The sequence below is a fragment of the Thamnophis sirtalis genome, unplaced genomic scaffold (genome assembly GCF_051295495.1).
Source record: "Thamnophis sirtalis isolate CommonGarterSnake01/CBP01778 unplaced genomic scaffold, rThaSir2_p1.2 scaffold_3, whole genome shotgun sequence".
Taxonomy (NCBI): Eukaryota; Metazoa; Chordata; class Lepidosauria; order Squamata; family Natricidae; genus Thamnophis; species Thamnophis sirtalis.
In genome coordinates, this window is record NW_028261383.1 from 144767288 (window position 1) to 144790070 (window position 22783).

The window sequence follows — 22783 nt, forward strand, 5'->3', positions numbered from 1 at the left end:
TTTCTGGATTGTTGTTGCTCGTTTCATACAGCCATTCTTTTATTTGGTGAGCCAGTTATGAACTCTTGCCTGATCTGTCTCAGACTGAGATTCGGGGTGCAACTATTATGTTTCTGTGTATTCCTTTTAACTTGCCAATATCAAATAGAAGAAGCATTTTTACTTCCACTGACCTATCCTCAAAATACTTAGGATGTAACTAGAGTAAGGTTTTCTCAGGTTGGTGAACACAGCCTCTCCCAAATGTTGCCCTCAAGCTGCAATTTCTAAAATTTCCTTTTAGCTGACGAGTAACTTCACAGGTTGCAATAGATAGATAGATAGATAGATAGATAGATAGATAGATAGATATAGATATAGATATAGATATAGATATAGATATAGATATAGATATAGATATAGATATAGATATAGATATAGATATAGATAGATAGATAGATAGATAGATAGATAGATGATAGATAGATAGATAGATAGATAGATAGATAGATAGATAGATAGATAGATAGAACCACATAATTTGGAGAAGGCTGTTGTAGATTTCCACAAAGATCCTTAAGATCCTTAACTCTCTGCATTTGGTCAAAGTAGGTAGAGAAGATACCTTGGCATATTGGGGTAGAGAAGATGGTTTGTCTCAAATCCCACCAGAAGTGGCCCTCTAATGGGAAAAAAAAGAGCAGGTGCCCCAGGGATCGTTATCTTATCACCCAATTAATTATCTAGGATGCTCTTTTTGTTTGATGCTGTCCTGGATTTGCTGCCTTGAATGCTGCCAAGATAATAATCAAGTGTCTCCACCAGCTATGTGACTGAGCAGGCTATTTGCTTTTTCAGATTATCCTCCTGGGCAGGCGACTATTTATTTACCGTGTCACATTTAATTCTGCTCTCTCTGATTTCTTCCTATTTTGCAAGATTATTGATGGCCTGTTAGCTCTGGCTGGGCTCTCAGACCGTGCTGCCGCTTTCCTGCCTCACAACATATAATTCTCCCCTTGAGGCCATGCCAGAAGGAAGTGCTAAAGCAGGGGACAACTGACAGCTGATTCCCTTGGAGACCCTACCCTTGCTGAGATATGCCACGGAAAGTGGGCATTACCACTCACCTGTAACTGGGCTGCTGCAGACAGCATTTTCTGCCTGGCTTGGAGCGCTGTGGAGGAGGACATAGAGACGGACATGTTCTGTCTCAGCCATCGGATCTCATCCCACATACAAGACAGCTGCAAAATACAGAGCGCAATTGGCAGGGGGCAGGAGGTTTTTTGGGGGGGGGGGTTGGAGAGAAAAAGGCAGGAGAACAAACAAAGAAACAAACAAACAAAGGTTATCTTCCTCAAAGGTAGCTGCTGTTCATGCTATGAATCCTTGGGTGGCAGTGTACTGACAAGAAGTTATTAAATGAGCATAGTTTTGCGTTGCATCTAATCACCACTAGCATGACAAACACATCATTTATCTCTCTTAATACACCTGGGTGCCATTCTATGAAAATGATCACTCTGGGCTCAAAGGCAATATGAGGAGAGAGAGGAGAATGTACTTTTGCCTCTGGTCCCTCTGACGTGTATTAAACATCCTGAGCATTCTTAAGGAGCTTCTCTTCCAATTTGACTTCAGTTAATTCCAGTGCTAATACTTATGCCAAGGCTTATCGGCATCAGTAGTTTAAGAAATCCAGGATCCATTTTGTACCCTTACAAATTAGTGGGAAGAAAATGACTTCTCTGGATTTATTTAAATCCTGGAATTTAAATTAAAATAGGTTTGTGAGGGAAAGAAATAAACAAGATTGGGTATGAACTGGAATGCGTTTGAGCCAGTGGATTCCTGAGGAAATAGCTAGGATCCTCTCTGCTAGAAGCACAACTACCCGTTTATTGGATCTGGGTCATAAAAGTGGCCAAAGATGCATTCTGCAGTTGGACCTATGCTATGGTGTTGGTCTCTTTGATAGAAGGGGTGGTCCTTCTTCATAGGCTGTTCTTTAATCCAACAGCTTTTTATAATAGCAATAGCACTCAGACTTATATACCATTTCATAGTCATTTTACAGCCCTCTCTAAGTGGTTTACAAAGCCCAACAATCTGGGTCCTCATTTTACCCACCTCGGAAAGATGGAAGGCTGAGTCAACCTTGAGCTGGTGAGATTTGAACTGCCGAACTGCAGCTAGCAGTCAGCTGAAGTAGCCTGCAGTACTGCATTCTAACCACTGCGCCACCTCGGCTCTCCCATAGTCACTTCCTGGCCAATTTAATCTTGCAGGGTTGGTACACCCTGGATTCCTTCAATTAAACAATGCCATCTCTCACCTGAAGCCCACCTTCTCTGCAGGATCCCGACCTCTTGAATGAGGTCCTCAAAAAATCTGAGTGTCCCTCATTCTGCTAGTATTTCTAAGAGACTTGAAGTCTCGGCTTTTTGCCAAAGCCTTTGGCAAAGGTGAGTGAATCTCCCTTGGTTCATGTGGGTTTCTTTCTTTTTTGTCCCTGTCTGGTTCTTGTCATCTTTATTCTTTTGTCTCTTATTGTATTTTTAACCAATGTCCTTACTTGTGAACTGTCTGTAGTCATTGGGAGCCAAGCAGCATGCAAATTTTTAATATTAATATTAATTTCTAGAAATAGTTAAAGAAAAGTAGTGTTGATTCAAACAAGAGTCCATTACCGATACATTATGAAACCCATGTGGAAATATCTTAGCTAGAAACATATGCCTTAACACCAATGGAGGATGGGTTTCCTTCTAACCTGCTTTTATTTTACCCTTCAATTGGAAACAGGTTTTACAGCATGCACCCTTTCCTGTTAGACGGATGTAACAGTTACCCTTTCAACCATCCTCAGTAGTTTAAGGTCTCCCTCTGGTACTCAGCACAGAAACCCCAATTTCTCCTCTTTTACATGGTAGCTTCCCCTCCCCCCTTACACGCCCTTAGGACTAAATGAAATGCAACATCACTACTAAATTCACCAGTTTAAAGGCAGAATTTCTTTGATTGCATGGGAAAAAAAGAGGAATTTAAGACTTGGTTGGGTGAGCACATCCTCACAATCTACTATCTGAAATGTGTGTGGTGTGTGTGTGTGTGTGTGTGTGTGTGTGGTGGGGGAGGGTTTGCAAACAGGCTGCAATGTGAAATAAATCTTCAGTGAGAGGAAAGTGCCAGGACTGCAGGACTCTAAAGAGATATGTTCTGGAAAGGGGGCAAGATTCAATCCTTCTACTTTACATGCATGTTTTCTTTGCTCCATAGCCATGATGGCGAACCTATGGCACTCATGCCCGAAGTGGCACACGGAGCCATGTCGCCTGGCACACGCAGCATCACCCGTTCCTCTTTTGGGTTCCTGGCAGGCATGTGCATGCGATGATCAGCTGCCCTTCGTGCATGCAGCAGTGCTGGAAACTGGGAGAGCTGATCTTCTGTTTTCCTGGGTGAGCATGCTTACCACCTAGCTGATCGTCGCACACCCATGCGTGCCAAAAACCCGGAAGACTAGCTGGCTGGTGTGCATGCATGCCTTGGAAACTGGAAGTTCATTTTTGGGCATGGGCATGCATCCTGGGCAGCTCCTCTTCCGGGTTGTGGCAGAGAGGAGTGCACGCTCCCTTTTCGGCACTTGGTGCTAAAAAGGTTTGCCATCACTGCTCTATAAAGTGGATGTTATTGCATAGCACTAGCATTTAGATTTATATACCGCTTCATAGTGCTTTATAGCCCTCTCTAAGTGGTTTACAGAGTCAGCCTATTGTCCCCAACAATCTGGGTTCTCATTTTACTGACCTTGGAAGGATGGAAGGCTGAGTCAATCTTATGCATGCTTTCTATACAATTGTAACACATTCAGACTTTATAAATGTGATATTTACTGTGTTCTATAGCCAAGCCTTCTGATCCTTCATCAGTCTTTGGCCTCTAGATTTACAAAGTACTTGGTTTAGTTGGCTACCCAATTTCATTTTAAAATGCAACCATGGAAAATTGACTTTGGAGATCTAGATCTAAGTGATTGTTCAAAATGTGGTCCTCCTACATGATTATTGGTCATGATTGTTGGGGCTGATTGGATCTGGAATCCAGCCCCTGGAAGGATCACAGATTCCTTACCTCTGCCCTACATCCAGCATGGCTCAAAGCAGTGTGTCCTCACACAACGCAGGCATGCATGTGGCTAAGAAGGGCTGTTTGTGTATAAAGAAAAAGAGAGGGCAGGGATCAGCCCAGAAATACCCTCCTACCTGGAGGAGTTCAGCCAAGGGAGAAAAAGGCTTACCTTTGTGAACCAGAGAAAATCTTGCATAATAGAACTGGCGTGAGAATCATCAATTTCCACTATTGGTATGTGATCTTCATTGGTTACTAACATGTTGTCTTTGTAATAAAATATCACAGCTAAATAAAGCCCTCTGCATTGAAATAAATGAGAAGAACAAAAAAAAAAAAGAGAGAGAACGATTAGGTGTCTATTCCAAAAAAGACAGTGATTTGCCTTCTGCAAAGCAAGAAGTCTTTATGATCCACTAACTGGCCTAGCACTTGATTGAAACAATTGAATTCAACTCATTGCTCCCAAGAATGAGAATTTCCCAGAAATGTGATAAAGTTAAACACTAGCAAATCTGCAGAATAACTCCACAAATACATGGGCAAAGCTACTCACCATGTCATTTTCATCTGATTATGTTTGGACAAGTAATAGCAAAAAATGTTTGGATTTGGAAATGACAAATCAACCTGGTGCATCAGATTCTGGGAGCTAACTAGCCTTGTTTGGGCTTGAAAGAGTAAAGTCTGGGTAGTATTTGGATGGGAGACTTTTAAGAATCCCAAATCTGTAGACCTCAGCAACTTGAAAAGGTATGGACTTCAATTCCGGAGCTGGCTGGGGAATTCTGGGAGTTGAAGTCCACACCTTTTCAAAGTTTAAGAAAGACTGTTGTAGACTAAATTGGGAAGCTAAAAACAACAACAGCAAACAGCTGGTTTTGTTGCCAAGGAAACTATAGTATATGGAGGTACTTATAAAATTACAAAGAAGTTACGTTCGATTTGGGGAGTTTACTTTTTATTAGTGAAATGTGAAAAAAAGCAAGTTATCTTCTTATGTTAGCTTTTTTCTTAAGTAAAATATGCCCTTAAATTTCAATTTATTTTTATTGTTTTAAAATATTTTAAATTAAATATGTCAGTTATTGCATTTATTAGAGTTACTTGCATTAATATGAATACCTGTCTTTTTCTACATTTAACTTTATTTTTATCACAATGCAATAGCAACATTTTTCCACTTCCTTTCTAGCTCCCATAACTTTGTTTTCCAGATTGTCTTAGAAAACCTGATTACAACTTAAAATGAAGTCCCAGAGCACTCAGGAAAAAAAAATGACAGGGTTGCAAATAATTGGGAAATAATGGAAAAATAGAACTGATAAAAGCCATTCATTTATTGCATCTTTTGCTTTGAAATAAATGAAAGTTAAGCTAAACAGACCCGCTGGGCTCAATTTTCTTTTATTATGCCTCTCTCTTTTGAATTCTTATTTTTTTGGCTGCAGGGGTCTAATATAGAAACTTCTGCATTGCAGAAGATTCTAGAATATGCAGTAGTTTAGTGTGTACAATCTCAATTCATCCTAGGTGATATCCAATCTGTAAGGCCTTATTGTTGAACTACTTTGATTCAGTGTGTCCAATACCACGTTTAAGACATCTTATGGTGTTTTTGATGAATACTTGTTTCACATTTCTGATTTTTCCATTGTGGACTTTAATATATAACACTCCTATGGATACCATTCGGTGGTTTATCTGGAACATCAATGTAAAAACTCTAAATGGCACTACAGTATTGCTATTTATAGCAAGCTGTTCCAGCATTGCAACCCCATGAAACAATAGGGTTAGTGTGGATTTTGTCCTGTGTAATAACCCATCCTTTTCTCTGGATCCATCATTGGGTCCAGCACTGTTGTATTCATTGCTTACATAAAATTCAATCCTTTAAAATATTTATATTTATAATCAGTTATATAGATTAATCTGAAGATTTGCTTAATTGAACGATTACCAGAGCCTCTCTTTGGAAAGAAATATAAAATACAAAGAAGACAAATAGAACACTGCCAGTGATCAAAAGAATTTATTGTCCAGGACAAAATTTTTGAGATTCAGAAGATTAGGTAAGTTACCTTGGGACAGGGGACAATCCAAAATCTCAGCTTCAGATTTGCTAACTCAGAGTTATTTTAAAAAAAAATTACTGATGTATATTTAAAGCAAATTTGGATCTTATTTCATAAAACCAGTAATCTGTGTACACACAATGTGTGCCAGTGATTAAAGGTAAAGGTTTCCCTGCACATGCGTGCTAGTCATTTTCTGGCTCTAGGGGTGGTGCTCATCTCCATTTCGAAGCTGAAGAGTCAGCGCTGTCCGAAGACGTCTCTGTGATCATGTGGCCAGCATGACTAAACACCAAAGGCACATGAAATTATGTTACTTTCCCACCAAAGTGGTCTCTATTTTTCTACTTGCATTTTTTACATGCTTTCAAACTGATAGGTTGGCAGAAGCTGGGACAGGAGCTCACCCCATTAGGCGGGGCTAGGCATTTAAACCGCTGAACTGCCGACCTGATCGACAAAAGCTCAGCATCTTAGCCACTGAGCCACTGCATCCTTACCAGTGATTATGTTGGTGTAATAGAACTAATTCAGTGTTTCTCACTGAGTTTATCTTGGTAACTTTAAGATGGGTGAAGTACAATTCCCAGAATTCCCCATCCAGCAAAACTGGCTGGGAAATTCTGAGAACTGAAGTTCACCCATCTTAAAGGTGGCAAGGTTGAGAAACACTGACCTAATTGATTGAGGGAGGGGGAGAGTCAGACATATTATGAAAGCTCCCTAATTCCCTAATTCATACAAGTGATCCATTAAACAAACTTCGCTTTCATGTTATGAACTTGGACAGAGAATTAACACTCCTCACCTGTGAGACTAGGACAATATTCTAGAGCAGTGGTTCCCAAACTTGGCAACTTTAAGACTTGTGGACTTCAACTCTCAGAATTCTCCAGCCAGCTCAATTCTCTGGAGAATTTTGGGAGTTGAAGTCCACAAGTCTTAAAGTTGCCAAGTTTGGGAACCACTGTTCTAGAGAGAACACACACACACAAAATCGGCTTCACTAGAAACTCCTTTCTCTGCCTCTTCTGTAGTTTTCAACCCACCCCATGTCCACACAGGAGGACAGGAAAAGGGGCAGAAAGGAGTGAAGAGATGGCTCCAACTTTTCCACCCTCCCCCCGACATACAATTCATCTCTTATTAGAAGAAAAAGGGTTAAGTCACCTCGCCTAATCTGGGGCTCTCCAAATACTAGAACAATCGGTCTAAGCCTCCCAGCCAGCATAGGAGCTGACACTCAACCTCTCTGGAAGACGGCAGTTGAGGAAGATTACTGTAATTGTCTACCATCTAAATAACTACTGGCCCAAATGGTATAAAATAGGGACAAATTGGCTTCACGGTGAGAAATTAGATAGCAGAGATAGCCTGCATTTTCCCTTCTTTCTTTCTAGATTGTACATGCAGTATACAGATGGCATTCAAGGGTACTTATTCCTGGTAAGAATGCCTTTGATTGGTCTTAGCGGGTGGCTGGCTTTGTTGGAGCTCAGAAGCTCAGCAGGGTGGGCCTAGTTAGTACTTGGATGGGAGATTAACAGGGCGGTTGCTTGGACTGGGAAGTTTAAAAAGCACCCTGGAAGGAGGCTGTGGCAAACCACTCTTATACCATTACCGAGAAAACAGCATGGATGTGTCCTGTTGGTAGCCACCAAGTGTTAAATTGGACCCAAGATTATCTTTACCTTTTCCTGCATGCGGTTTTAGCCTGACTCAAAAGGTTCCTGAATTTATCAAGGAGACAAATTAATACCTGTGAAATTAGCGGGTCTTATGTTGCTGGTAAGGATAAAAAAGCTGTTGAAACAAAGGATCGGGCAAATGAACAGGGTTATCAGAAAGCATGAATGCTTTTGAAGATTGCTCTGAAGATCAGGTGCTATTTAGAAGGGATGCTTGGTTGCTAAATTTAATTCTTTTTGTCACACCCAGACAATCCAATCCAATCCAATCCATTCCTTTCTCCTTTCCTTTCCTTTCCTTTCCTTTCTCCTTTCCTTTCCTTTCCTTTCCTTTCCTTTCCTTTCCTTTCCTTTCCTTTCCTTTCCTTTCCCCTTTCCCCTTTCCCCTTTCCTCTCCTCCCCTCCCCTTCCCATCTCCTCCTCTCCCTTCCCCCTTCTCTTCTCCCTTCCCCTTTCCTTCTTCCTTTCCATCCCTACCCTACCCAACTCTATTCCTCTTATCTCCCCTGCATCCAGTTCACTCGTTCATTTCTTCCCCTTTACAGGGACTTACTAAGAAATCTAGATTCAAGAGCAAAAAAAAAAATGTGCGGATGTACACGTATCACTTCTGGGGAACACTTTAAAGCATCATCAACTTTTCCTGGCTTAGTCATATTTTGGACTCTATTTTTGGCAGATATACATATCCAATCATCCATAACACATGCATATTTAAAAGTGTTGCATGCATATATTAATTGAATGAGAGAGGATTCTCTAAGAGTGGTTTTATCTAGAATTGGCAACCTTACATTTATAAGGTCAGAAGCTTGGTATTAGCCAGGATTTAGGTCTGTGTGCATGGAGTTTTCTCCTCTTTGCCCTTTGTTTTGGGGGAGAATTGTATTATATTGAATTTTAATGACTGTCTTTCCAGCTGAGAGGTTTTATAATGAAGAGACATGCACTGCAATAGAAATAAAAGCTGAAATTTAAGTAAAGATCCTAATATATCTTAGAACATTTTTTTCAAATTCTGCTGTGGTTACTGTCTGAGCTTGCAGTGTTTTCCAAAATACTAAACAATTTCAGAGTACAGAATGCAGATTATGTAAGAGAGAGATTTCTGGCAGTTTCAAATATAAAACTGTGATTCTATTAACTCAAACAAACCTTTTCAAAGTCTTCACAAACTTGTTTGAAGAATGGAAGAGATGCTTTAGGCTTCTGGAGACAGACTGCTTGCGACCGGCATTCTGCAATTTAACATTATCTGAAGTGTTTAAGGAAAGAAAACAGGAGAAAGTAAAGGAAATTGGCACAGCTCTGCAGCATTGGGTGTATTTTTTTTATTGAGGTGATAGTGGCAACGATAAAGCTATACATTTATGTATAGGTAGTCCTCATGTTATGACCACAATTGAGCCCAAAGTTTCTGTTGCTAAGCAAGAATTTTAAAGTGAATTTTGCCCCATTTTATAACCTTTATTGCTACACTTGTTAAGTTCATGACATGGTTGTTAACTGAATCTGGCTTCCCCACTGATTTTGCTTGTCAGGAGGTGATCACATGACCCCAAGACACTCCAATCATCATAAATATGAGTCAGTTGCCAAGCATCTGAATTTTGATCATGTGACCATGGGGGATGCTGCAATGGTCGTAAGTGTGAAAAATGCCCTTAACTCACTTTTTTTCAGTGCTGTTATAATTTTGAACGGTCACTAAATGGACTGTTGTAATTCTACGTGGGACACATATCACATCAATTAAAAACCATGATCCACAAACACCGGCTCTCTACGCAAACACCAAACAGCGCCATTTCGATTGGAGCAATACAAAAATCATTGGCCATGCCACCACCCACCACGCTCATGAGCCCATCGAAGCTTGCCACTCGACAAGCAATTCTATCAACAGACACATTGACCTACAACCAGCCTACAAACCCTTCAGAATCCAAATCAACCACACAGCCAACCAGAGAGAGCACCGACCCTCAACCAACCTATGCAACTTCCCCCAACTTCACCTCCCAATGACCCTCATCTGATGTAACTTCCCCATCACAAGACTCTCACTGATGACTCACACCTGATCCCTCACAAGACCCATCCCAAGACCCTCACTTGACATACCCACCCATCCCAAGACCCATCCCAAGACCCATCCCAAGACCCATCCCAAGACCCATCCCAAGACCTACTGACCACACGAAGCCCTTATAAATAGAAAAACAGTAGAATCCTGTAAATTCTGCTCAAGATGTTACCTAGCCTGGCAATGAAATGTTTGGCAACCAACTCACAAGCTCAGTGAATGAACCTTCACCCTCATCCTACACCTGAACTACAGATATTTGCCACAATTGCAAACGAACTGTTGTAAGTTGAGGACTACCTGTATATTGCTAATGATTTTTTTTAATTTATTCTAAAGTATGGCTTTATACGGTAGTAAGGAAAAGAAGGAAACCCACAGCAAGCACAAAGGATACTCCAGAAAGAGGGCAATTTTCCTCAACATAGCTTTGAAGGAAGATTTTGGTTGAAGAAAATAATGGGAGTAAATCCAACCCTAATTTATGTTTCTCACTATAAACATCTACACTGCAGCTTTAATAAAAGTGAGCCTGCCATTGCTTAACTGTTATTGAGTAGAAATAAAAATATAAAGATATTCAGGCCACAGTTTAGGATTCCCAGGAAACATGTTCTGTAAAACTTTTGCCTATTGAAAAAGCAGTCTGAAATATGGTGCAATATCTGCATTTATGGCTGACTGGAAACTCCTTATAGACTTTTTGTATTTTGCAATACAGCATGAAGCAGAAAAAATACAATTAGAATTTGTGGGTTTTGATGATTATAAAAAAAAGGATAATAGAATAAAAGGTTTTTTTTGGGTAACTATAGAATAAGATAATATCCCTATCACATTGTTGCAAAGGCAATCGGAAGCTTTCTTCTTCTTCTTTCTATTCCTTTTTATCTTGTTCTTTCTGTGTTTTAGTTTTCTCCCCAATTCTTTCTTTTTTTCTTTGTTTTCTTTCTTCTGTATTAGTTTGTGCTAATGTTATGTTCCTGTTTAAACTTTTAATAACATTTATAGAAATAAACATGCAATGTGGTGCAGGAATCTTTTAAACTCATGGAAGATAGAGGACATGGATACGCTTCAGAGCTGGTATTCAGCAGGTTCTGACCAGTTCTGGAAAACCGGTAGCGGAAAATTTGAGTAGTTCGGAGAACCGGCAAATACCACTTCTGACTGACCCCACCCCCATCTATTCTCTGCCTCCCGAGTCCCAGTTGATCAGGAGGGAATGGGGATTTTGCAGTAACCTTCCCTTGGAGTGGGGAGGGAATGGAGATTTTACAGTATCCTTTCCCTGCCACACCCACCAAGCCATGCCCACAGAACCAGTAGTAAAAAAAAATTAATCCCACCACTGATAGGCTTGGGGAGATAAGAGCACTTTTTCCTCTAAAGTCGTTCATGCCAAATTCCAAAAAATTGGGAATTTATAGCAATCTCACTCTAGTAGAAACCATTCATGATTAACCATAGTTTAAAAGATTAGAATCCCCTGCAGTTCTGCCTAGTTCCCACTCTCCTTTGTTAAGAAAAAAATAAAGACTATTAGTTCTTTAAATTTTTTTTACACCAACAGCTGTTTCGACTGACAAAATAATGTCTGCACAAATATTCTGATTAAGTTGGAGATGGCTGCTAGGCTTACTCTCGTCATTACAATCTGGCTCCCTATTTCCCTTTGACTTTAGGTGACAAGGGAAAGATGCAGCTGAACAAGATTCTGTAGAATTCTGGATTGGGAATACATAAAGATCTAAAGTGGTGCCAAAGAATGCACGCTGAACTCAATGCATCAAATAAACCTGTTTCTCTCGCACCTTCGTGGTCTTGAGTCCTGGTCTTTCGTAAGTAGATTGCAAACCTCAATCTGCTGCAACAGGAGGAGCTGCTCCTTGGTTTAAATGCAGATCTATTTGCTCAAAATCTGAACCATCAAAACACATATTATTATTTTGTATTTTGCGGAAGGAGTTTAGAATAAAAATTGGTATCCTGGCAGGTTTTTTCATGCTTGTTTTCACTTGGGAGACAAGTGACAGTTGGATCTAATAACTTCAGAGCAATTAATCAGTGGAACAACCTGCCTCCAGAAGTTGTGAGTGCTCCAACACTGGAAGTTTTTAAGAAGATGTTGGATAACCATTTGTCTGTAGTGGTGTAGGGTTTCTGCCAAACAGGGGGTTGGACTAGAAGACCTCCAAGATACCTTCCAATTCTGTTCTTGTGTTGTGTTGTATTATATTGTATTGTATTCTTCAGGACATTGAGGGAAGACTTAGGAAGCTCCCAATCAGGAATCTCCTTCCTTGGATTACAATACAATACAGTACAATAGCAGAGTTGGAAGGGACCTTGGAGGTCTTCTAGTCCAAGCCACTACTCAGACAGGAAACCTTATACCATTTCAGACAAATGGCTACCCAACATTGTCTTAAACACTACCAGTGTTGGGGCATTCACAACTTCTAGAGGCAAGCTCTTCCACGGATTAATTGTTCTAATTGTCAGGAAATTTCTCCTCAGTTCTAAGTTGCTTCTCTCCTTGATTAGTTTCCACCCATTGCTTCTTGTCCGACCCTCAGGTGCCTTGGAGAATAGTTTGACTCCCTCTTCTCTGTGGCAACGCTTGAGATATTGGAACACTGCTGTCATGGCTCCTGAAGTCCTTCTTTTCATTAAACTAGACATATCCAGTTCCTGCAACCATTCTTCATATGTTTTAGCCTCCAGTCGCCTAATCATCTTTGTTGCTCTTCTCTGCACTCTTTCTAGAGTCTCCACATCTTTTCTACATTGTGATGACCAAAACTGAATGCAGTATTCCAGGTATGGCCTTACCAAGGCATTATAAAGTGATCTTCACGTGATCTTGATTCTATCCCTCTGTTTATGCAGCCTAGAACTGTGTTGGCTCTTTTGGAAGCTGCTGCACAAGTTTGTCAAGATCCTTCTGTATCTTTAGCCTATCTTCTGAAGTGTTGGCTATTCCTGCCAGCTTGGTGTCATCTGCAAATTTGATGAGTTCCCCATTTATTCCCTCATCCAAATAATTGATAAAGATGTTGAAGAGTACTGGGCCTAAAAAAGAGCCTTGGGGTACTCCACTGCATACCTCCCTCCACGTAGATGCAGTTCCATTGAGGACTACACGTTGAGTGCAGTTGGTCAGCCAGTTACAAATCCAACTGGTGGCAATGCTGTCCAACTCACATTCTTCTACTTTATCTAGTAGTAGATTATGGTCTACTTCCAGGGGAGCCATAATGAACTGAAGACTGCTTTATGCAAGCAGAGCTAATGACTTAGGCAAAGACCAAGAAAACGGGTAATAGACCAGTTCCTTGAAACCTCTCCAGATAAGGAGAAAATGGGAGATTACCCATATGTTCTCTGGGCAGTTGGTTGTCAAGAGGAAACTGCAATACAGGGGTTTTCCATGGGTTTTAGCACTGGGAAGTGACAAGATGAATCATTTTGCTTGCAACCACAGAAGATAATTTTAACAGACAATAAGTTTCAAAACTTACTTTTTTAATCTTTTTCCGAAATTGCTTATTAACTATTTCTAAAATTTTTAGCTGGTCAATGGAAAACTAGTCAGCTGAGGGCAGTTTGTCTCAATTATCCTGTAACAATAGCAGGAAGTTCGACTAAAAGACCTCCAAGGTCCCTTCCAGCTCTGTTCTGATTAAATGAATTCTGATTAAGTCTGGAAATGCTGGGTGAGTCTGCCTTCAATCCTGAGTGGGAAAAATAATAATCATAATCTTTAAAAAAAGTTAAAGAGTCTGAAATAAAGAACAAAAAGGTAAATAAGATTTTATCAGATTCTGTTTTGGTATTTATAAGAAAAAAACAAAGATAAGAAATTTTATATTTAAAAAACTGGACGCTAGAGGGAACTAAAGTTTTTAGGTAAAGATTTACCTAAATCTGCAAAATGTTGTAAAACATTCCAAGAGTGAAACTACTGAATGAGGCTTTTGAAGAATGGAATCAGAAAATAGTAGCCATAGTATCACCAATGTTAGTTAGTAATGATGTCTGCATCTCTGAATAGACTATGCCCAGAGGACATTATTGAAGAATTGTCACCTCTAGGAAAAAAAAAATAGTTGACAAGATAAAGATGGCATCAAAAGTGGATTTACAATTGGAGATGAAGAGAATGAACTAGAAAAGAATGTTTTATGGATCTACCAAAGAAACTGACTGAGGCTTAGAAAGGAAAGACAAATGACAAAGTGACGCTGGTAATTTTTTCCTACTGCATACAAAAGACCTGTTCAAGTCTTAAAGAACTTTATATAATGGGATAAAGAAAAAGGAAGAAAAATCAGATCCTACAATAATATTTGAATGAACCTAAATGATGATTGTTAGAAATAAAATGAAGGAATATACAGTTGCTTTATTTGATTAATGTTAAAAAAAGACAAATTCTTACATCTGGCAAACCCTTATAGACTTTCTATCTGTACCAAGACTGAGAAGATGATGCTTTATGGATTTATTTATACACAAGAGATACACAAGGTATATGGGAGGAAGAGATAAATGTTTATAACATTGGAGGGAGTGAAGAGTCCCTAAATTTCTTTATACCTTTTGTAATGCAGGTTGGAAGTAATTTCTTTCTATATTTCTTTTCTCTTTATTGTCCCTACAAATATAGTATTTCTACTTTTCTCTTTCTTTTCTTTTTTTTCTTGCATTTTTCTCCTACTTTGTATTCTTTTTTTTTAAAGTTTATTTTGTGTTTCATCTTTCTGAGATAGGTAAAATAAGGACCCAAGTTGTTGGGGGCAATATGCTGACTTTCTAAACCACTTAGAGAGGGCTGTAAAGCACTGTGAAGCAGTATATAAGTCTAAGTCCTATTGTTATTAGATTTTACTATTATAATAAAAATTCATATGTAGAGTATATATATTTATACCTTCCTTCCTTCCTCCCTCACTCCCTGTCTCTTTATAATGTATTATGGAAAAAACTATGATGCAATTATATCAATATTTATTCTATTGATATAATTGCAGAGTGTTTTTTTTTTTTGCTGTAATGCATTTTCAGAGGGAAAGTACACCACTTGGTTAATCAAATGATTTGGCTTCACTCCATTGGGACCTTAATGGCCATTAATAAAGAACCAAAACACTAGCACTGTCACAGCTATTTCCACCCTGATGATAGGCTTTGTTTTTATAATCTTGAATAAACATGGGCCAGAAATACTCGAGTGGGATTAAAAAATAATATGAGATCCACAGGAAGAAACATTGAAAAGCCTACCATTTAATTAGCTAATAAATAACATAGTGTGATACTAATTGTATGACAGCAAAGCTGTATCCAAAAGCAAAGCAGCATCAATAAATGATAAGGCAAGTGAGCTATAAAGCCATAAAACAAAAACAAAAAAACTTTCTGCAAATACTTAACATAAGAAAATAAAAAGAGCCTTGCTAATCAAACAAAATGTTTAAATTCTTAAATCTCATGAGATTTCAGCAATCACCTCTTCCTGATAATCATGCGTGAGATTTTCTCATATGAGATTTCACGTGAGAATGCGGCAATCCTATTGATGTTAATCCATTTTTAAATGAAGGTCTAGGAGTTTTGTTGACCTTCTGTAACTTCTGAGTAACATGGTTTTGTTTGTTGATCAGTGCAAAACCTACTAATAAAACATGAGTTCAACAGCAGGTTCTGGCACATGAACCTTTGTATAGATATGAGACCTTTCCCTACTGCTACTGTGAGGCACTGTCTCTCCATCCTAGAGTTGGCAAGAAACTATACCAACATGCAGTGTGCCATTCCTATTGCCTCTCTTGATTGCTTCTGTTCCTAGCGGTCTGATTTCAGAATAATGGAGTTGAAAGGGACCTTGGAGGTTTTCTAGTCCAACCCCCTGCTTAAGGAGGAGACCCTATACAATTTGTCCAATCTCTTCTTAAAAGCCTCCAGTGATGGAGCATCCACAGCTTCTGAAGGCAAGCCATATAACTGGTTCATTGTTCTCATTGTTAGGAAATTTCTCTTTAGTTCTAGGTTGCCTCTCTCTTTAATTAGTCTCCATCCATTGTTTCTTGTCTGGCTTTCTGGTGCTCTGGAAAATAGGTTTTCTCCAACTTGATATGAACATATAAACTGGGTGAAACCAGGCTTAATAGCAATGACTGTGGGGGATCTTGGAGTCTTAGTGGACAACAAACTAAATATGAGGCAGCAGTGTGCAGCGGCAGTCAAAAAAGCCAATGCAATCCTAAATCAAGATCAAGTGAGGTACTAATACCACTCTAGAAAGCCCTAGTAAGACTAGAATCCTGCATCCAGTTTTGGTCACAACATTATAAAAAAGATGTTGCGACTCTAGAAAAGGTGCAGAAAAGAGCAACCGGGATGACGAGACTAAAACATACGAAGAATGGTTACAGGAACTGGGCATGGCTAGTCTAATGAAGAGAAGGACCAGGGGAGACATGACAGCACTGTTCCAATATCTGAGGGTTTGCCACAGAAAGGAAGGGGTCCATGCACATTGACTCTATGCTCTCACTCAAAGGCAGGCAATGAGATGAAAGCAAATCTGTAAGGACATAGCAGGAGAAAGATGTTGCCAAGACATGTTTATACAGCATTGTGATTAGGTGTAAATGCGGAAAGGTTAATTGAGAAGCATAGCCTTTCTGATGTTGATGATTATGTATAGTCCTCCAACAGTATTCCCTTAAATGGTTGTCCTCCAACAGTAAAAAATGATGATGGGATACCAGCCAGCATTTAAATTTTTATGGAAAGACACAATGCATAAATCCATTCTATACTGAGTAGTTAAATGGTTTGGCAGGTGACATTAAAACAAATCTTCATTATGTCACTAAATAAAAGCAAATATAACTGATATAGTGGATGAGGAGAGGAGAAATTAGTAAGGATTTCTAGTGGATAAAGAGGAAGTTATTATTTGCCTGCACTGTGGGTTTGATGTATCTTTCATTGGTATCAAATCTACAGAAGATGGGTCAAACACAATTGCAACACATCTACAAAAGTAGATGGGGTGCACTTAACTTTATTAGACTTTGGGAAAAAAGAAAAAAAGAATGAAATTGCTACAAGATTATACTACAGGCCACACAACCAAGCAGAAGAAATAAATGAACCTTTTGCTAATCAATTAAAGAATGTATGTAGGAAACACACCACAGTAATAATGGGAGACTTTAACTACGCTAATATCAACTGGGAGACAAGTAGGGGATCGAATAGATTCCTAAACAACCTAGTTGACAACTTTGCCATCCAAAAGTTAGAGGAGGGAACTACAAGAAAAGCTATAAAGAAATAGTGATAGAGAGATTTGAAGTTGCTGGAACTTTGGGGAAGAGAGACCACATCATATTGGAATTCTATATAAAGCAAACCCAAGCAATAGAATATAATCCATCCAGTGTCTTTAACTTTAAAAGAGCTGATTTTAACAAACTCAGAAACAGCCTAGGAAAGATTTCATGGACAAAAGCCCTGAAGGGGAAAACATCTCAAGAAGCATGGGAAACTCTGAAAAATATGATCATTAAAGTGGTCCAGCGGTCCAGCACAAAACCATTGAAAAAGAATTAGAAAAAAACATGTGTACCTTTATTTAGAAACCCTGGTCTAATGTGGGACCATCTGAATTCCATCAATTATGATTGTAAGTCGAGGCCTACCTGTATTTACAAGCACTTTTGAAATTGCGGATGTCCCAATATAGTTATCAAGAGGTCCCCTCCCCCCCCAAAATAGTTTTTTTTTTTAAAAAAAAAATTAATATCTCACCAGGTCATCTTTGTATCCGATTTATTATTTTGAGTTTCTGGCTGTAACTAGAAGTTATAGGTTAGCAAAGAGGCATCTTTCTCTATAAGTGATTTCTGATTCTTCCTTGTCTGTAGTTTAGATTTTAAAAACTATAATTCCTATATACAGCACTTTTTCTCCCCAGAGGACAAACAATGCTTAGAAACCTATAGTGAGAGCTCTACCATCAATAATTGCAAAACTGTATAGGGGGGGAAAACCTTTTTTAGCTCTATCTGTCCGTCCTTTCACCTCCCCCATCTATTTATTTATTTTAAATACATTTACATTTTATTTACAAAATTTTACTAAAGTTAAATAAGCCTATTCCTAAGAACTGACAAAGAACAACACAGTTTGTATCTTAGTTATTTTAAGGCAGGAGATGAAAGGTCGTTTGCTGAAGAAAAGTGACCGGAGAGAGAGTTGTTTAAGCCTTCTGTCATCAACCAATTCTCTCTTGCAAATATGCTGAGGTTATTTTAAAATGTTTTCTTCTTCTTCTGCAGCTCAGTTTGGAGATCACTAAGGAGTCTGACAGGAAGAGGGAGGGGTGTGTAAGAAATTGGAAGCATCTAAACGAAGCACCTCTTTTTGTTTGACTACATATCTTCTCCAGCTACAAATCTGTATTATTAGAGCAGAGATGTATCTTTGAATTGTGTATAGAAGATTTCTCTCTTTGCCTCTTCCTCTCTGTGTCTCTGTGTCTCTGTCTGTCTCTTTCTCTCTCTGATTCTCTCTGTCTCTTTCTCTTTCCCCCTCTCTCCTTCTCTCTTTCTTTCTCTCCAACTCTGTCTTTGTTCCTCTCTCTCTCTCTCTCTCTCTCTCTTTCTGACTCTCTCTGTCTCTTTCTCTCTTTCTGACTCTCTGTCTCTGACTCTCTTTCCCTCTGTGTCTTTCTCTTTTTCTCTCTTTTTTCTCTCTCTGTCTCTGTCTTTCTCTCTCTCTGTCTTTCTCTCTCTTTCTGATTGTCTTTCTCTCTTTCCCTCTGTCTCGCTCCCCCCTCCCTCTCTCATGCACACAACTGGAGGAGTCAAGAAAAGGAAGCAAATAAGGTCAGGATTAAAACTAAATTTGATTTGAAACTGTATTATATTTTCCCCATGTAATGTCCTCTTGTCCTATTAAAAATTAGCCTGAAGGGCTCCTTTTGGGGGGAGGCTCGTAGGGCTGCTCCCATCATGTATTATGGCACACAGGGAGCCCCACTCTCTGCTTGTAAAGAAGCTGGTGTAGGATTTCCATTTATGTGTGGAGCACTTATTCTACTCTGAGAAGGAAAGGGTTAAGTGGCTTTTAAAAAATAGTTTGCCATATACTACAAGATCTTTGAAGCTTCCTTTAGGCAATTCATGCATTACCCTTTTCAAGTGGCATCTCATGGTTACAGCACCTCTGCTCCTAAAAGGAAAAACTACACATAGTAGATCTCTGGTTTCAACTGCAATTGGGACCGGGATTGCCATCCTTAAGCAATATGATTGTAAAGTGCAATGACATACCATCACATCACTTAATGATGACAATTGCAGCAGTCCCAGTTGCCATCATTAAACCCAAGATATATGGGTCATTAATTGGGAAGTGATAGGAGTCCCAGGTAAAGAGCATGGGGGTGCCACGGAGGTGCTGCAGGGGGCTGGGAAAAACTGAAGAAGGCACTGGGAGGGCTGGCAGAGGCTGTGCGTGAATTGAGTGAGGGCTTGGGAAGCCTGGTGCAGGCTGTGTGAAATCACAGGAAATCCAGGGTGTGTGTGTATACGGTGTGGTACAACGGCAGGAAGGACAGTGGGATGGATGGTGTGGCACAGTGCAAGTACAGGAAGGCTGAAGGGACATATCAAAGCAACTTGAAGCCTTCTCTGCTGGCTTCCCCATTGACCATGGGAAACCAGCAGGGAAGATTATAAATGGTGTCCCAGGAGGACCCTGTAACCATACAATTGTAAGTGCGAGAAGGTTGCCAAGCATTCAAATTGTGAAAATGTGACTGTGGGACCGTTGCAACATCCAGATCTTTGAGCACTGGTTGTTGATTGTTCAGTGCTGTTGCAATTTTGAATGGTCAATGAACAGATGGCCAGTAAACAAGGACCCTTATATTGGGTATTACTCCCTCAAGCACTGCTGCTGTTTTTTAATGTGTGTTTGTGTGTGTGTTTGTTGTGTGTGAGAGAGATCACTTCTTCAAAATGTTATATTTTGTTCCAGAAATCAGGCTCTGTGTCTATATTATCCCACATATACCACCCATAGGAGCTACAGGCAATCCTCAACTTAACCCTGGAATTACAGTTGTAAGTCAAGGCACCCACAAGATCAGAAGTAAATTTCTGCCTTTTTTTTAATGATGACCATTAAGTGAACAATGTGGCCATTAAGTGAAGGCAGCAATCATTAAGCAAAACCATTCATTTAACTGGGTGTTTTTTTGCAGGATACAATCTGGGTCTGTCACCCAAACTGAAAGTTGAGCCTTCCAAGCTTTTGGACTCATGCTGGAGCCTATCCTCAGGGACCTTCTCTCTACCAGAATGTGTTTTTTACTGGAAATTGGCAGAAAATGCTGAAAATCAGCAAAAAAACAAAAACACTGAATCACAGGCAGATGACCACCGAAATCAGTGATAAGTTGTAAAGCTAACCTGCCCAACACATGATCACGTGCCCGTAGGGGGGAGCACCACCATTTACGATGGCCCATGCTTTATGGATCTAAAGCACCCATTCTGTGACCATCGTAACTTTGAATAGTCATAACACAATTGGTCATTAGGCAAGGATTATCTGTACCGTTCCACATTCCAACACATTATCCAGACCATTTCCTCCTTATTATTATTTAATGTTTAGTCAATTTATATTGCCCTTGTTTCCTAAGACAGCAAAAATAATTTTGTTGATTGATGACGGGATGATGATGGTAAGAACCCACTTATTCAGGCAATGTCGCCAGTCCTTTTCAAAAGACATGTTCTTCTCGCATGGATGTTACCATAGCTACAAAAATAAGAAATCAGACTTTTGATAGTCAGAACTGTTGCAGAGCAGCATACAAAAGAATCAAGTTCTTACCCTGTGACCTTAGCCTAGGAATTTATTTCGTCCTTATAGTGCGTCAATAAACTGCAAGAATTTCAATTCACCTGCAGATTATGATGGTGCAGAGGGACAATTCATGTTGAGATTGCTCAGTTTCCAATCAGTAATAATCCAAATAAACTCTAGGAGGCAGCATCTACAAAACTGTTTCATTGAACACAACAGATGGAACAGAAAAGTAGCACAGTGGGAGACAAGATAGTAGTTGGAAGAGGCTCCAGCAGACTCTTTTTTTCTGATTTTATTGGGATTTAAAAGGGAGGGGGGAAAGCACAAGGAGGCTTGCAAAATTCTGCTCCTGCATCCTATCTTACTAAGGTATAATTCAATTCTTCCAGTGTTTCTTGATCTGGTCTACCCTGAAGGGCTGACATCATTTTGACAAGCTGCATTGTGCTGATTCTCTAGAGCAGGGATGTCAAGATCACATTGTCATGCTGATGTCATGTGACATATTGGGATCTTTTCCCCCTTCATTAAACCGGGCGTGGGCGTGTCCAGCGCATGACGCATCCGGCCCATGGGCTGGGAATTTTGGAGCCCTGCTCTAAAGGTAAGCCTCAGTTAGCAACTGTGCTATTTAAAGAGCACAAAACAAGTGTTGGAAGGGACCTTGGAGGTCTTTTAGTCCAACACCCTGCTCAAGCAGAAGACTCTATACCAGTGGTTCCCAACCTTTTTTTGGCCATGCCCCACCTAAGCATCTCTAAAATCCTGACCCCCCCCCCCGTAACATATAATTCTTACTTTACTCAAAAAGTGAACTCTACTCAGGTGGAGGAAGCCTAAAAGGCCATTAACCTGGTTTAAACAAGGTTCAAATTGCCCCCATTAAAAATCAAATTGCCCCCCTATGGGGCATGGGTCCCACATTGGAAACCACTGCTCTATACCAGTCTAACATATGGATGCCCAATCCCTTTTTTGAAACTGCCACAGCACTCACAACTTTTGAAAGCAAGCTGTTCTACTCAGTGGTGAAATTCAAAATTTTAAACTACCAGTTCTATGGGCATGGCTTGGTGGGCATGGCTTTGTGGGCATGGCAGGGGAAGGATACTGCAAAATCTCCATTCCCACCCCACTCTGGGGCCAGCCAGAGGTGGCATTTGCCAGTTCTCCGAACTACTCAAAATTTCCGCTATGGGTTCCCTAGACTTCTAGGTTGCTTCTCTCTTTGATAACTTTCCATGTGTTACTTCTTGTTTTGTATTGAAACTGATGATAGTGCTGAAAGGGTGTTCTTATGACCTTACATTTATGACCGTCACAGCATCTCCACAGTTACGTGATTGACATTTCCCTCACCAAAAAATTGTGAAGGGGCTGCAAGAGGGCCAAAGCTTTATTTAAGCTTTTAAAGCCCATGACATACGGCAGCAATTCTGTGTGGTCACGTGGTCAGAACGAGGAACTGCTGCAGAAGTGAAGAAACTTTTTTTTTTTTGCAAAAGGCCTACTGATGCTATAAGCAGGTTAAACTTTGAAAACTTTCAACCAATGTGGAAGGTGTTCCTTTCCCACCTCATACATTTTTGTAAAAGTGAGCATAGTCCCTTTCTATTCCTTTCCTGAAAATTATCCCAGCAATGTGGGTGTTTGAATGACTAGGATTTTTGAGAATCTGCACAACCCTATCATGGAAGTCCCACAAAATATTTGTATCCCACTAATTCCTGCTTGGTTGTGTGTGTAGGCCAGTGTTTCAAACCTTGGCAACTCTAAGGTGTGTGGATTGAGCTCCCAGAATTCCCCAGGTAGCCTGCAGAATTTTGGGAGTTGATGTCCAAACATCTTAATCTATATCAGTTTTGAGAAACCCTAGTGTAGATTATGAACTTTGGTGCTTATTGATTTCCAAGGAC

At 39.8% G+C, this 22783-nt stretch overlaps 1 protein-coding gene across 1 annotated transcript in view; it reads right to left on the reverse strand.

The window, feature by feature from the left end:
- ANKFN1 (ankyrin repeat and fibronectin type III domain containing 1) overlaps positions 1 to 22783 on the reverse strand; it is a 131066-nt gene that overhangs the window by 32116 nt on the left and 76167 nt on the right. The window contains exons 9-11 of the mRNA XM_087710330.1: positions 9035 to 9134; positions 4283 to 4415; positions 1110 to 1226 (exon numbers count right to left, since the gene is read on the reverse strand). Coding sequence (XP_087566456.1) covers positions 1110 to 1226; positions 4283 to 4415; positions 9035 to 9134 — 350 coding nt within the window. The remainder of the gene's footprint in view (positions 1 to 1109; positions 1227 to 4282; positions 4416 to 9034; positions 9135 to 22783) is intronic.